Source organism: Salvia miltiorrhiza, chromosome 4 (assembly GCF_028751815.1).
Source record: "Salvia miltiorrhiza cultivar Shanhuang (shh) chromosome 4, IMPLAD_Smil_shh, whole genome shotgun sequence".
Lineage (NCBI taxonomy): Eukaryota > Viridiplantae > Streptophyta > Magnoliopsida > Lamiales > Lamiaceae > Salvia > Salvia miltiorrhiza.
Window position 1 is genome coordinate 53,550,784 of NC_080390.1, and position 13,488 is coordinate 53,564,271.

At 32.0% G+C, this 13,488-nt stretch overlaps 1 protein-coding gene across 2 annotated transcripts; it reads right to left on the reverse strand.

Annotated features, from left to right (window-relative positions):
• Nucleotides 1–2,181: 2,181 nt before the first annotated feature.
• LOC131020597 (leucine carboxyl methyltransferase 1 homolog) lies at nucleotides 2,182–11,394 on the reverse strand. Of its 2 annotated transcripts, none has more exons than XM_057949512.1 (14): nucleotides 11,166–11,394; nucleotides 9,996–10,084; nucleotides 9,756–9,892; nucleotides 9,460–9,507; nucleotides 9,139–9,220; nucleotides 8,261–8,363; nucleotides 8,044–8,164; nucleotides 7,831–7,878; nucleotides 6,671–6,754; nucleotides 6,307–6,371; nucleotides 5,361–5,412; nucleotides 4,542–4,580; nucleotides 4,139–4,453; nucleotides 2,182–2,327 (listed from the first exon to the last, which is right to left on the reverse strand). In XM_057949512.1, exons 1-13 carry the CDS (start codon nucleotides 11,243–11,245, stop codon nucleotides 4,370–4,372), a joined length of 1,032 nt encoding a protein of 343 aa, XP_057805495.1. In that variant the 5' UTR covers nucleotides 11,246–11,394; the 3' UTR covers nucleotides 2,182–2,327; nucleotides 4,139–4,369. The 2 variants fall into 2 exon arrangements, with proteins under 2 accessions (XP_057805495.1, XP_057805494.1); XM_057949511.1 differs by having other exon boundaries at nucleotides 4,520–4,580; nucleotides 11,166–11,388.
• Between the last annotated feature and the right edge of the window lie 2,094 nt (nucleotides 11,395–13,488).

A 13,488-nucleotide genomic window follows, 5' to 3' on the forward strand; every position in this document is an offset into this window, starting at 1 on the left:
ACATCTATTTTCAATTTACACAATGTTGTAAAATTGTATAATAGTCGCAAAAAATGTGTAATATTTTATTTTACACTGTTACAGTTTTTTTCACAATCACCCATTTTTTCGCAACTACACACTTTTTCCACTGTTACATACTTCTGCAAAAAAAAATGTGCATGTTACACGATTTTTGTGACTATTACATGTCACAGTGCATTTTACATTGTTACACATTATTTTCTTACAAATATATAACAAAGGATTTTTTTAAAAAATCATTTAAAAAAATACTATATTAAAGATATAAGGTAAATATCATATTAAACCTCAAACTATATCCGCTTTATCAAAGTTGTCCTGAACTTTAAGAAATATTTTTAAAATCCTCAGACTACTAGATTTGTGTAATGCCACTTAAAACAATAAATTATAAATTGCACAATGGCATCCGGCGAGTCACATTATAATTCTTTAGAATCGAAAAATGAACGTGGCACATTTTTTTATACAAATCTAGTAGTTTGGGGTTTTTAAAATATTTCTTAAAGCCCAGGACATTTTTGATAAAAATGAAAATAATTTAGGGTTTAATACGATATTTACATGAAGATATATTAATATATATTTTTAATACAAGATATAGTAATACATTTACTCCAAAAGATTAATATTTCTATTTTTTTATTTTTCATAAATAACTAGAACTAGAATTGTCTGTAATCTATAATAAAAATTAGCAAAATCCTCAAAAGTAGACTTAAAGAAAGGTCGAGTGTTGTCCAAGAAGAACATATAAAGATAAATTTAGTGGGCCATTAGTAGTTAAAGTCTTTCTTTATATCAACCCCTTCACCCTTTTGATATATCCGAAAAAAGAAGCATATTCAAAGCAATGGTCAGTAAAATGTTTGAATTTTGTGGAGAATAAATTCCCAAAATCAATGAATAATGAATAAAAGAAGTGGAATATTTACATTTTTATACACATTATACACAAGCATCACTAAAGTCAATCACCAGCAGCCACACAATGACAGTTTTCTTTTTATATTGTTGGATCTTCTAGCATAGATGATAAATATAAAGTTAAAAAGTTATGGATTTACTCTTTTATATACAAATAAAAGAAATAAGATGCTAAACTATTCACTAGAATAGAAAGATCATATAGTTTCTCTTTCAAGGTTTTAGCAGCACTTAGGCGGGTAAGCTAGAAGAATTTATTTATTATTGACATTCTTACATTGATTTGAAATATTTAATATTCATGTTGAAGATGGGGATTCCAACCCTTAATCTTCCAAAAATTTTCAACCATAGAGCCCAGGAAAAGTGTCCTTTTAATGTTCCAATGTGTTGATTCCTTTTTTTTCTTTATTGGGATAGAGGAATTAAAAGACAACATAGGGGTGGTGGAAGTAAAAGGTTGAAGTTTATGAAAGAATTTTTCTTTTCCATACCATAAACCTTCTTTTGGACCCCCCCCCCCCCCCTCCCACCCACACACACTAAAATTACACTATTTCTCTCTCTCTCTGAAATGCCATGATAGTTGAACTATAATTTGGAGAGCAACTGTTGTAGTATTGGTGTTGAAGCTATGCTAGATGAATGCAATGTTTGTTTGCTCTCTTATTTTTGGTTAAACTGAGAAAGTTGTGAAGTTACCTCCAATGCATTTTGAGGGGAATTTTACCCTTCAAATTACTTGTCACATGTATTTAACTGTTGCATGATGCCAACAGGAATAGGATCATAAATATTCCTAAAGGGGTAGAGAGCAATGAGGAACTTATTCTAGTGTCCCCCACCTGTCACCATTAATTTGTTCCAACCCCCCAAAATGGAGCAGCAAAGGGCCCCTGCCACCACCAATATCATCATCTTATTTCTTTTCATTCAATTTAATTCTGTGCAATTCTTGGGGCCTCTCATTGCTCACTACTGTATATACTAATGGACTCCTAATCACAAAAATCATCATTTTGCTTCCTCCCAAAGAGAAAAGAATCACTATTTTCCAATATTAGTATTTTCTTTTTGAAGATGATATATACAGCCTTTCAAGTTCCAACAAGCTATGCTGGTAAAGAAAAATTCAAATTTATATTTATATTTTCCAAAACCTACAGCCTGTAAAGAAAAATCCAAACATATATTTCTGCCTAACCACATTGCAAGACAAAGAAAAACTGCTTGAAATCAAAAGTTGGTCAGGATATATTAATACATACCAATTGTATTATAACAAAATGCAAATAGTTTTAAAAAAAAAAAAAAAAAAAAAAAGGTACCCCAAAGTGACATGGGACACATAAATATAGAATTAAAAAAGGTACAGCCTTTCAGTTTATTTATTTCCAGTTTATTTATTTATTTATTTAATTATTTCCAGTTAATTTATTTATTTTCTGAATTTTCAGTTTATTTATTTATTTATTTTCGAATTTTCAGTTTATTTATTTTCTGAAAATTTTATTTCCAGTTTAATTATTTATTTATTTTCTGAATTTTCAGTTTATTTATTTATTTATTTTCTGAATTTCAAGTTTATTTATTTATTTATTTTTGTATTTTCAGTTTATTTATTTCCAGTTTGTTTATTTATTTCCAGTTTATTTATTTATTTTCCTGATTTCCAGTTTATTTATTTATTTTATTTTTTTTTGAATTTTCAGTTTATTTATTTCCAGTTTATTTATTTATTTATTTAATTATTTCCAGTTAATTTATTTATTTTCTGAATTTTCAGTTTATTTATTTATTTATTTTCGAATTTTCAGTTTATTTATTTTCTGAAAAATTTATTTCCAGTTTAATTATTTATTTATTTTCTGAATTTTCAGTTTATTTATTTATTTATTTTCTGAATTTCAAGTTTATTTATTTATTTATTTTTGTATTTTCAGTTTATTTATTTCCAGTTTGTTTATTTATTTCCAGTTTATTTATTTATTTTCCTGATTTCCAGTTTATTTATTTATTTATTTTTTTTTGAATTTTCAGTTTATTTATTTCCAGTTTATTTGTTTATTTATTTAATTATTTCCAGTTAATTTATTTATTTTCTGAATTTTCAGTTTATTTATTTATTTATTTTCGAATTTTCAGTTTATTTATTTTCTGAAAAATTTATTTCCAGTTTAATTATTTATTTATTTTCTGAATTTTCAGTTTATTTATTTATTTTCTGAATTTCAAGTTTATTTATTTATTTATTTTTGTATTTTCAGTTTATTTATTTATTTATTTATTTATTTATTTCCAGTTTATTTATTTATTTTCTGAATTTTCAGTTTATTTATTTATTTTCGAATTTCCTGATTTCCAGTTTATTTATTTATTTATTTATTTATTTTTGAATTTTCAGTTTATTTATTTCCAGTTTATTTATTTATTTAATTATTTCCAGTTTATTTATTTATTTTCTTAATTTTCAGTTTATTTATTTATTTTCGAATTTTCAGTTTATTTATTTTCTGAAAAAATTATTTCCAGTTTATTTATTTATTTATTTTCTGAATTTTCAGTTTATTTTTTTATTTATTTTCTGAATTTCTAGTTTATTTATTTATTTTTTTTTGAATTTTCAGTTTATTTATTTCCAATTTATTTATTTATTTATTTATTTATTTCCAGTTTATTTATTTATTTTTCGAATTTAAAGTTTATTTATTTATTTATTTTTGAATTTCCAGTTTATTTATTTCCAGTTTGTTTACTTATTTATTTATTTATTTCCAGTTTATTTATTTATTTTCTCAATTTTCAGTTTATTTATTTATTTATTTTCGAATTTTTAGTTTATTTATTTTTTGAAAATTTTATTTCTAATTTATTTATTTTCCAGTTTAATTATGTATTTATTTATTTATTTTCTGAATTTTTCAGTTTATTTATTTATTTATTTTCTGAATTTCAAGTTTATTTATTTTTTGAAAATTTTATTTCTAATTTATTCATTTAAATGCTTTCATTTAATTCACCTAATAAAATAATGCCAAATAGTTAGTGCAAGATTAGTAAAAGTAACCACAATACATTAACACTACCCTTTTAGTCTTTTACACCACCTTTACACCACCTTTTTCAGCTTTCTTAAAACCCGTGCCGAACACCAAATAGGAAGATGATTCGTGGACGGAGGGAGTACAATTTAGAGGAAGAATCAACTATGCAAGAAATTCTTTTTTCCACGGAGACGATTCTGGCCCTGTGGATTACACACTTTGAGCTATATGGGGGGTCCCTAACACGTTATCTTCAGTCACATTACAAAGATAATATAGATGGATCCATACGCAGCATAGAAACTCTACTAGGAACAAATAAACTAGTTCTGACGACCTCTCATCTAAATGAGATTCAAAATAGTCGCGTATTTTCACAGAGGGAGCGGGGTTGTGGACGCAGTGGGGGAACCTGTAGCATGCTCCTCGTCGGGGAAACCAAGTTCTTTGAACATACCCTGCAAGAACCAAAATGATGCATCCACTGAGCGCCATGCACAGCTTAATGGGTTAAGGATACATACCTCGGAGAGAAGGCATACATACCATTGCATCATTGATTGCACAAGTCACACAATAATGCTCCTGCAATCAGCAATAAGCAATTACAAATATTATTTTTACGAACAGGTATATATATGTTCAGACATAATATCTTAAAGGCATCTCATGGAACGTGATCTTCAGGACTTTTACCAACAGCTTAGCAATGATTTTTTTATTTTTTTCTGAAAAAAAGCTCCAATAATTGACTTGTTGGAAATATCACAGTATGAAAAAGAAATTAAACATGCATGCTGAGACGCTAGAGGTCCCAGATGCAGGTAAAAAACACAGATAGAATGTTACTCCTTCTTTCCCAATTTAATAGGCTACAAGACCTGGGCACGAATGTTAAGAAACAAATAGTTTATAATAAAACAAGAGAGAGAAAGTAACTTTTTTTGAAGATATATTTGTCAAAAAAGTAGGAGAGAAAAATGAAGGTATTCTTTTTTAAATGAGAAGAGAGATAATTATGTGTGGGCCACAAGGCCCACAATGACATATGGTGTAAATAATGAGTTATGTGAGGTTATTTGTTATATATTGACTTTCCATTTTAAGAAGTGGCCTATTGAAATGGGACGTCTAAATAACGTAATGTGGCCTATTGAATTGGGACAGAGGGAGTAGTTCAGACTTCAGACTACTACTGTATCAACTATCAAGCACTTCTAGAGTAAAACTATTATTTATTCTAAAGAATCTAAAATGAGAGGGTAGCATAACATCACAGCACTATATTCAAAAGACATAATTTCTGACATAGGAAGAAGATAATAAAAGTAATTTATCTTAGTAAAAAAGCAATCAGATGCTTGCCTGCATCATGTACCACTCTTCAAACTCATCGAACAATTCCAACCTTTCAATCCTATTCCAGATAGAAAATAAGAATTATTAAAAGAACCATTGATGCATCCAAGCACCATAGAAAGTAAAAAACGGATAAACAGTTGGTTGCAAAGTAAAACATGGACCTGCAAAACCACTGATACTTTAAGATTCATAGAAGGCACTTTCTAATATTCAAAACAGTCAAAACGAAAGGGGAAAAGGCTGTGCAGCTCCCAAGTTTAACTGAAACATTTCAGCCAATATTAACACTACTAGTGTTCCAGGGACTCGGTGGGAAGGGGGAGGGGTGCTGAAGTTGTTGAGTGGTGAATATTCTTCATAACTAGGCCTCAAAAAAGGTGGGTGTCCGGATTCATTTAACTCAAAAAACCAAAAGAAATATGCATATCTCCAGCCGTTTCTGCAGCCCCTATTGTCTCTTTTTCTTGCCAACTTGGCTCTTGTCGCACTCAGGACACACACCTATTCTCCTCCCAACAGAACTCTAAACAATGCAGCACAGCAGAATGATCAGGATTTGGGTGTGAAGGACAGTAAAGAAACATGAGTTTTAGGAATAACAGCGAAAAGGGAGGTGGGGACTGTTGGCTATACAGGGGTGGATATGGAGGTGGTGATGGGGATGGCAGGTCTGAGGTATGAGATGAGGATGTCAAGTTTGCTACGGAACAAAACTTTACTACGATACACACATGATCCAGGCAAGATGATCATTGAATTAATAAAAAAAATAGCCTGTAAATTAAATTAAAACAGTACAAAGTTGAAAAGCCTTATAGACCTAAACTTATTAAAATACAGAAATAAGAAACAGTTAACATTTCAATCTAGCATAAGCTCTTTGTAATAGGACTCACACAGACGGGTTTTTTGCAATCACAGTTTTTTCGATGGATTAGGAAATATATACCTGCGTCTTTCCTGGGCATCAATAAATGTGCTGTAAACTTTCAGCATGTCCCAAGCAACGGCTCTCTATGGGACCTCAACCAATAGATGCATAAGATATAAGAAAACAGAAAGCATCCAATTGTACAAAGAAGAAAGAAAAGACCAAGTAAAGGGTTCCATAATATACAGAAATAACCATTGGAATTCTAAGCAAGACCATGGAGAAAAAATAAAAATAAACATAAAAGAGCCATGTCTATCCAATAGAGTTTATGGCTTTATGCATTAACTTTAAACATTATATATGACAATTCATTTCAGCAGAGGCAAAATAATATACTAATGCCATAAGCAAGAATGGTCACACCATAATGAGAGTATACCTGCCATCCTTGATCAATAAAAAGTTTTTCCTTCGCCAGCAAAGTTGGTGTAGCATAAAGGCTTAATAATCCGCATCCTCGACTCTGAGATGAAAAAATATCTCAATTAATTGTCACGCTATTCACAATATCTTGTGACTATACATCTCATTTTATGCAGAGAGAAAGAAATACAATATCGTCTAATGTCTGGTAAAATTAGTCCCCATGAGTATGACATTGCTAAATTCCATAAAACAGTGATAAATTCAGGGATAGACACTTCAAAATAAAAGAAGGAAAAGATAGTAGCACAATTTATAATTGAAATGAAGAACAAGATGCTGCCATGAAAATGAGTGCACGAAAGGAGTATTCATGCAATAGTCTATAAAGAAACAATGTACAAAGAGACCAGTCTGATTACAGAATCTTATCAATCATTAATGAAAAAGTGAAAATTTAGGGTCTCAACTCATAAGCATTTATCTAAGAAAATGCAGAAAATTCTTAGCCAATACTCTAATTCATCATATCTAATTCAAGAATAGAATTTATAATATTTAGCGTACTGGACAAAATAGAATCCATAAAGTAACAATTGAGCATCAACCATAAAATTCTTAGCCAATACTCTGATTCGTCATCTCTACTTGGTGTTGCAATGAACAAAAGGTAGCAAGCGCAAACACTTAATATTATTTCCATGGTCAAGGCTGCTCTACCTTGACCTGAAACGTCATGCACACTTCTCCTCTCACCATACTCTGAAAGTTTACCTCAACCAGTATCTCAAAGAGCTGAAACAGTCATGCTTTTCCACTGCCAATTGGAAATATGATTATAGTTATTTCCATCTCCCATTAGAACGGTATAGCCTTGTTCAACTACTTTGTAAAATGTTCAACTACTTTGTTTTTTACATAATGCAAGGATGGGATAAGAGAAAAGTTTAGTCGAACACTTGGAACTGAATTGTGAGACTTGTAGAAAACCTGAAAACTCTACAATGTCAAATTACAACTGAGTACTGTCTGCAAAATCTCGTGCTACTTCAAAGCAGAATATTGGGTCAAAACTGACTGTTCAGAGCAGGCGGCTTAAGCCAAATAAATGCATAGAACATAAATCGGTTCCACCTATACAAGGGTGATTAGTATTACAAGATAATGAAACAATACCTCCAGGTTCCTTATCATCTGTTGCCCAAAAGCATCATCAGGATGTATCTGTTGGCAGGCCAAACATTTTGTCAAGCCCTTCCAGCATAATTGATCAAATAACCAAAGACAGGAGAATATTATAAAATAAGAAGACAGCAGAGCGAGTTTAATATATTAAAACTAATCAAATATAGCAATGTCCAATATTTAAAAAGAAAGAAATCTCACAACCTGCTCATATAAGAAAAATGTCGCTGTAGAAAATGTTCTAGAAGCCCATCTAACAACAGCACGGCTTGATTCTGGATCCAAGTATATAAGAACACATTCTGCAATTATAAAAGTTGGCAAACTGAAACTAGCATTAGAACTAAACAGCTGAATTTTCAGATTATCCCTATATGGTTCATGGGTAAATGAAAATAATTGTCAAAAATTATATACATACCTAGGATCCATACCAGCCAAAGAAATTATATCGTCAAGTTGCTGTATATCACGCAAGTCAACAGGGAGGAGTTTGTAGTGATCTCCAATCACTTCCCCTTTCTCTGAACAAATTCAGGATTTAAAATATTAATTAAAAAAAAATTAATCAGTACCAGAATTTCCACATCACACTGAAGAAAGATATGAAACAAACAAGAAGCGTGTCGTATTTAGTCGTAAAACTCAAGTTCCCTGAGTGCACAAATATAATCACATATAAAATGGATCGTATGTCCTAATAGTTGAAAGTTGGAACAATAAAGATTCACTCAAAAGAGGCCCCTTTAGCCCAACCCTCCAAAAAAGATTGCCTTAAACAATATAGTTATGAAATAAGATAATCAAACTTTAACTTCCCAGACAATACATCTCAATAATGTAAAACAACTCTAGGAGTCTCCCATATTGACCATAATCTTTGTTCACATTCTTAAGAAAGTATACAAGCGTTTTGTGGCTCCTAAACAAATAAAAGCTAACAAAGACCAGAGAATCCATGATATTGCTATCAAACTTGAGCAGGAGGTGACCGAAAAGTTTCAAAAATCATCATAGTGGAACTCAGGTTCTCAAAGCAGGACTATATTCTATTTTCAAGCAAAGCCAAAGCTAGAAGGTACCCCACACCAAAACACAGAAAACTGATAAGGGGGAAAATGAAAGCATATTGTTCATTAGTCTCATGATTTGTAGAAATATATAATGTAGTTTGCATAAAAAACTACTGGTGCAAATCTTATCAACTTTTTAGGGGACAAAAGTAGGGTAGGACTATCAGTTGTTTCTTGAAAAAATCTGAATTTTTTAAGGTCGAAGTATTGCAAAGTATCCCGATACCTTGAGAGATCAAAGCAGCTTCACCAACTTTGCCTCTCAGCTCAGTAGAGTTTTCAATGATAGCAGCTTTCTTACTTGTCACCTAATAAATGTAGCACCATGATATGAGAACAGAGAGCTGCCAGATAAAACTAAATGTTAAGAGTCTTAAGAGATTGATTTCATCTCTGTTGAAAGAAATAAAGCATCAAGGGTGGTAATTAAAACAATTCAAATCTAAAGCATGGCAGCACCTATTATTCTTCAGAGATATGCCCACTTATGTTCTACTTAGAAAGATGACGATGGGAGAGAAAGGAAGGGAAATCATGAAATCTCTACCTCCTTGAAATCTAATTCCACGTATAGATGAGGCATATTTCCTTCATCCTGTAAGAAAAGAGAAATGGTTCAATGGAAAGGTCATGGCAACTAATTGCATCTGAGATATAATGAAACTATTAACAATGAGATGCTGATGGACCACAGAACCACTAAAGCATCAGAAAGTGTACCAAGAAACACGGCAAAGACTAACCAATAGATGTGAAAAGTAAAACAAATCATATACATGAAGGATCCTTCCAAATTAATTTGTAGCAAGCAATAAATAATATCTCACATGAAAACTCAAGCACCTGCAACTGAAAAACTGTAGTATCAAAGCCAGCCCCAAGGGACAATATTTGCTTCTTGCCTTTCTCTTCCCCATTTATCTTGCAGTCAAGAAACTCATAGAGAAGCTTCCGGAGTGCTGAATAACGAGCAAAGTACCCTAATAGACAAAATTTGCAAACAAAATTATGGAAACTGAAATACAATCATCGATGTAGTAAGTTTGAAAAACTAGGCAGTTTAAGGTAAACTTTAAACCATACCACGATTTATTATAGGGGATCTCCTGACAGGCCTTTTAACAAACAGATGAACGTAGTCATCTTTCATGTATCCCTTTTTAACGCAAGACCTTGTTACAGAAATTGGATAGCATTAGCAGAGCAATTGAGTTGAGGTAGTGCTACTGCCTACTGCTATACTCATGCACAGAGACACTCAATCATGATGAAAGAATGTAAAACAAGTGACCAATGGTTTACATAAAGGAAAAAAGGGACAACAATACAATTCAATTCAGATCTACTCTCCTACTACCTAGGTGAAGTTCGGAGAGTACAGGTCGTAAGCACCAGTTAAATTATGGTGAAAGAATGTCAAACAAGTGATGAATGATGTACATGAGAGAAAAACGAGAGAAAATAATAACCTACAATTCAGCTTTATGCTCCTACTACCTTGGAGAAGTTCGGATAAAACAGATCATAATAACCAGTAAACTTACATGCATGACTACTAGGAATTAACCCTCCATATAAAACTCTGAACCCTTACCACAAAAGCCCTATAGCTTAGAGTTAGTGGTATTCCTCACCTTTATACTGTGAGTGACCAGGGGTAGATCACGAACCCCCGGCCCCTACTACATGCATGACTAATAGGAATTAACCCTCCGTACAAAATTATGAACCCTTACCAAAAGTCCTTAAACGGAAGGAGCTACCGGCTTCAAAGTAACAAAGCCACAAGAAGAGTAGCCGAAATTACACAGCTGAACTTGTCTTTAGCAGTTCCCTCGTCTTGGCTGTTAACAATTGGCCCCATCTTTAACCAAAACTAGTCCAAATCAAAAGCTAAATTGCTTCAGGTTATACCAGGACAAGTTAAGTATTTGAGACCACCATCCCCCCAGATAGAGAGAAATAATAGGGTTAATAGGCAATCATCCTTTGCCCTTGGAAAATAAACTAAGATATAATAATATGCATCAAACTTGAACAATCCCCCCCCCCCCCCCCAAAAAAAAGGGGGGAAATCATACTCCTGCTTTTCCCCTTCCTTTAATCAGCCTACGGGCCTTCCATATCCTTTAATCTAGAGTTCCCCGCACAAATAGCGTGCGACTATTAACGAATAAAAATGTACATGTCGAGTATCAAAAATGGAAAGAGAAGGCAAGGCGAGGAGGCATAGGAGGAAGGAGAGGAGCATACAGCTTGCTAGCGGAGGCGTCGTCATTTGTGGCTTGAACAGCCGATCTATTGCTCCGCCAATCGGGCGCCGGTTTCGCCATCAAAAATCACAGAAACGGGAGGAAATTTGAATGATGTGAGATTGGGAAGAGGAATGAATGATGTGATGTGAGATTAGGAGCCACGGATAAAATTGTCTTCTTTTTCTCTCGCGCTCACACACTACTTTAGAATTTAGAACTACAAGAAATGCACGGTTCAATCACAATATTTTATACTAAAATTATTTTGTTATTACTTTTAATTATATTAAACATAAACATAACTTAAAATTCTAAAAATTCAAAAAAAAGACAAAGTGATAAAAATTCAAAAAAATAAATATAGAGCCATAATAAATGCATAAATGCATGCAACCCTGTAAAAAAAAAATGCATGTGACTTTACAAAAAAGTAATGGATGTTAATAAAATAGAGCGGATAAAAACTGAAATTACATTAATTTAAAGTTACATAACCCGAAAATTAATGCAGAACAATAATTAAAATAATATAAAGTAGAATTACAAGCCATCAAAAGTACAATTACTTTGAAAATAATTTAATCATGAAACGCATTTTCAAGTATTCTTCTTGTGAAGATAAGCGGCTTTAGTTCATTAATGTAATCAACATATTTGTCTTTCTATTCATTAGGTTAACTTTCTCTCAACGCATATCAATCTCATTTTCATAAGCGATCCTCATCGCACGAAGTTTTGCAGTGAAATCATCCGAAATAATTGGAGACTGTGATGTCGTGACTTTTCTTTTTCTTTTTACTTTAGTATTATCTCTACCGACGGGATGAATAATTATTGAATCACGAATAACTAGAGCTTTTGGATGTGAGTGGATCGCATCTAATCCATCTTTGATGAAACAAAAATCTACACCCAATCTAAAGCGATAAAAGCAATAAACAAGACAAATATTTTACGTGGTTCGATCATAAGATTTATATCCAGGGGTCTTCGGAGTCTTTCACTATAACTCAAGAGAGTTTACATTTTACAAGTGGTAGATGAATCAGAAGATAGCCCCCCAATCTAATGATAGAACTTCTATTTATAAGCATAGGAGTAAAACCCAAGGCCTTTGAACCCATTAACTTAGGGCCTAAGCCCCTTTTTACATAAGCCTTTGTCTTTGGCTTGAGTCACCTGCGTTGGCGGCCGAAGTTAGGATACTTGCGCTGGAAGCCGAGTTGGGATACTTGCGCTAGGAGCTGAGTTGAGATGAGCCGAGTTACTTCTTGATTGATAAAAGCAGCCATATCAGGTCAGTGCGGTACCAAATATTCGAAATAATAATAGCATTAATAATAATAGTAATTGAAAGAAATGTTCCAGCACTGTTAAGTACAGTGCTGGTGGAGGATTTAGTCCTCATCAATCTTATTCGGTCCTTGATCTTTTTGAATGCCACCACCTTCACGAATGATATATCCATCATCTGAATATTTACGGATATTTTCAATGTCCAATTTCAATTCCTATTTGGACTATGACACATAACTTGTTCAAAAATCTCCCGGTTCATAAACTTTGAAGCTTCATAACTTGATTGGACATTCCGCTTATTTTTCGACCATATGCTTCCTTGTATTCACCAATCCACTTGGTCACATTTACATTATATTGAGTTGTTTATAACAATTTCCCAGCAACTTCGTTGATCTTTCTTCGCCCAGTCGCGGATTAGTTTCTTACGCTTGTTGATACAAATCTAAAATGCGTTGCCATAACGCATAACTTTTTTGGTTGATGCCAACAATTGGATTCTCACTAGCTATACACCGAGAAGATATTAGTGTTATGTATTTTTGATCTGTCCAACTTTGTGGATCGACAAAAGTGTTTGTATGTGTCGTTCGAACTTTTTAGCGTGAGCTTAGAGCGATATTTTAGGGGTTTGATTATTATTTCAAGGAGAAGATTAAGTGATATTTGGCAAAAATTGAGAATTCAACTTCGAACTACACGAATCTCTCAGGGTTTGAGATATTTTAAAGGCTTGAATAATCATCTAACGATTGTAAGAAAGTTTGAGAGTTTGATAAATAATTCTAATTGAAATCCATAGGAAAAGAGAAAAATATGAAAATTTTGAAAGTGAAATTGATGCTATATAAAGAGAAAATTGGAGAATTGTATTGTGTATATGACAATATTGATATATATATTTATAGAGAATGTAAAATAATTTTTTTGATATTTTTTAAATAATGTGTGATATTTAAAAACTATATTAATATCCAAAAAATTTAACTCACTAATCAAAAGATAACAAGTGACATTATATA

Bases quoted from the DNA above. Each gene is read 5' to 3' on its own strand.
- LOC131020597 (XM_057949511.1), bottom strand. From the start codon at position 11,245: ATGGCGAAACCGGCGCCCGATTGGCGGAGCAATAGATCGGCTGTTCAA. The intron at 8,364-9,138 runs GTATCGGGATAC...GAATTTGTTCAG, and splicing joins AGCTGCTTTGATCTCTCAAG to AGAAAGGGGAAGTGATTGGA. The intron at 7,879-8,043 runs GTTGTGAGATTT...GCCTGCCAACAG, and splicing joins CATTTTTCTTATATGAGCAG to ATACATCCTGATGATGCTTT.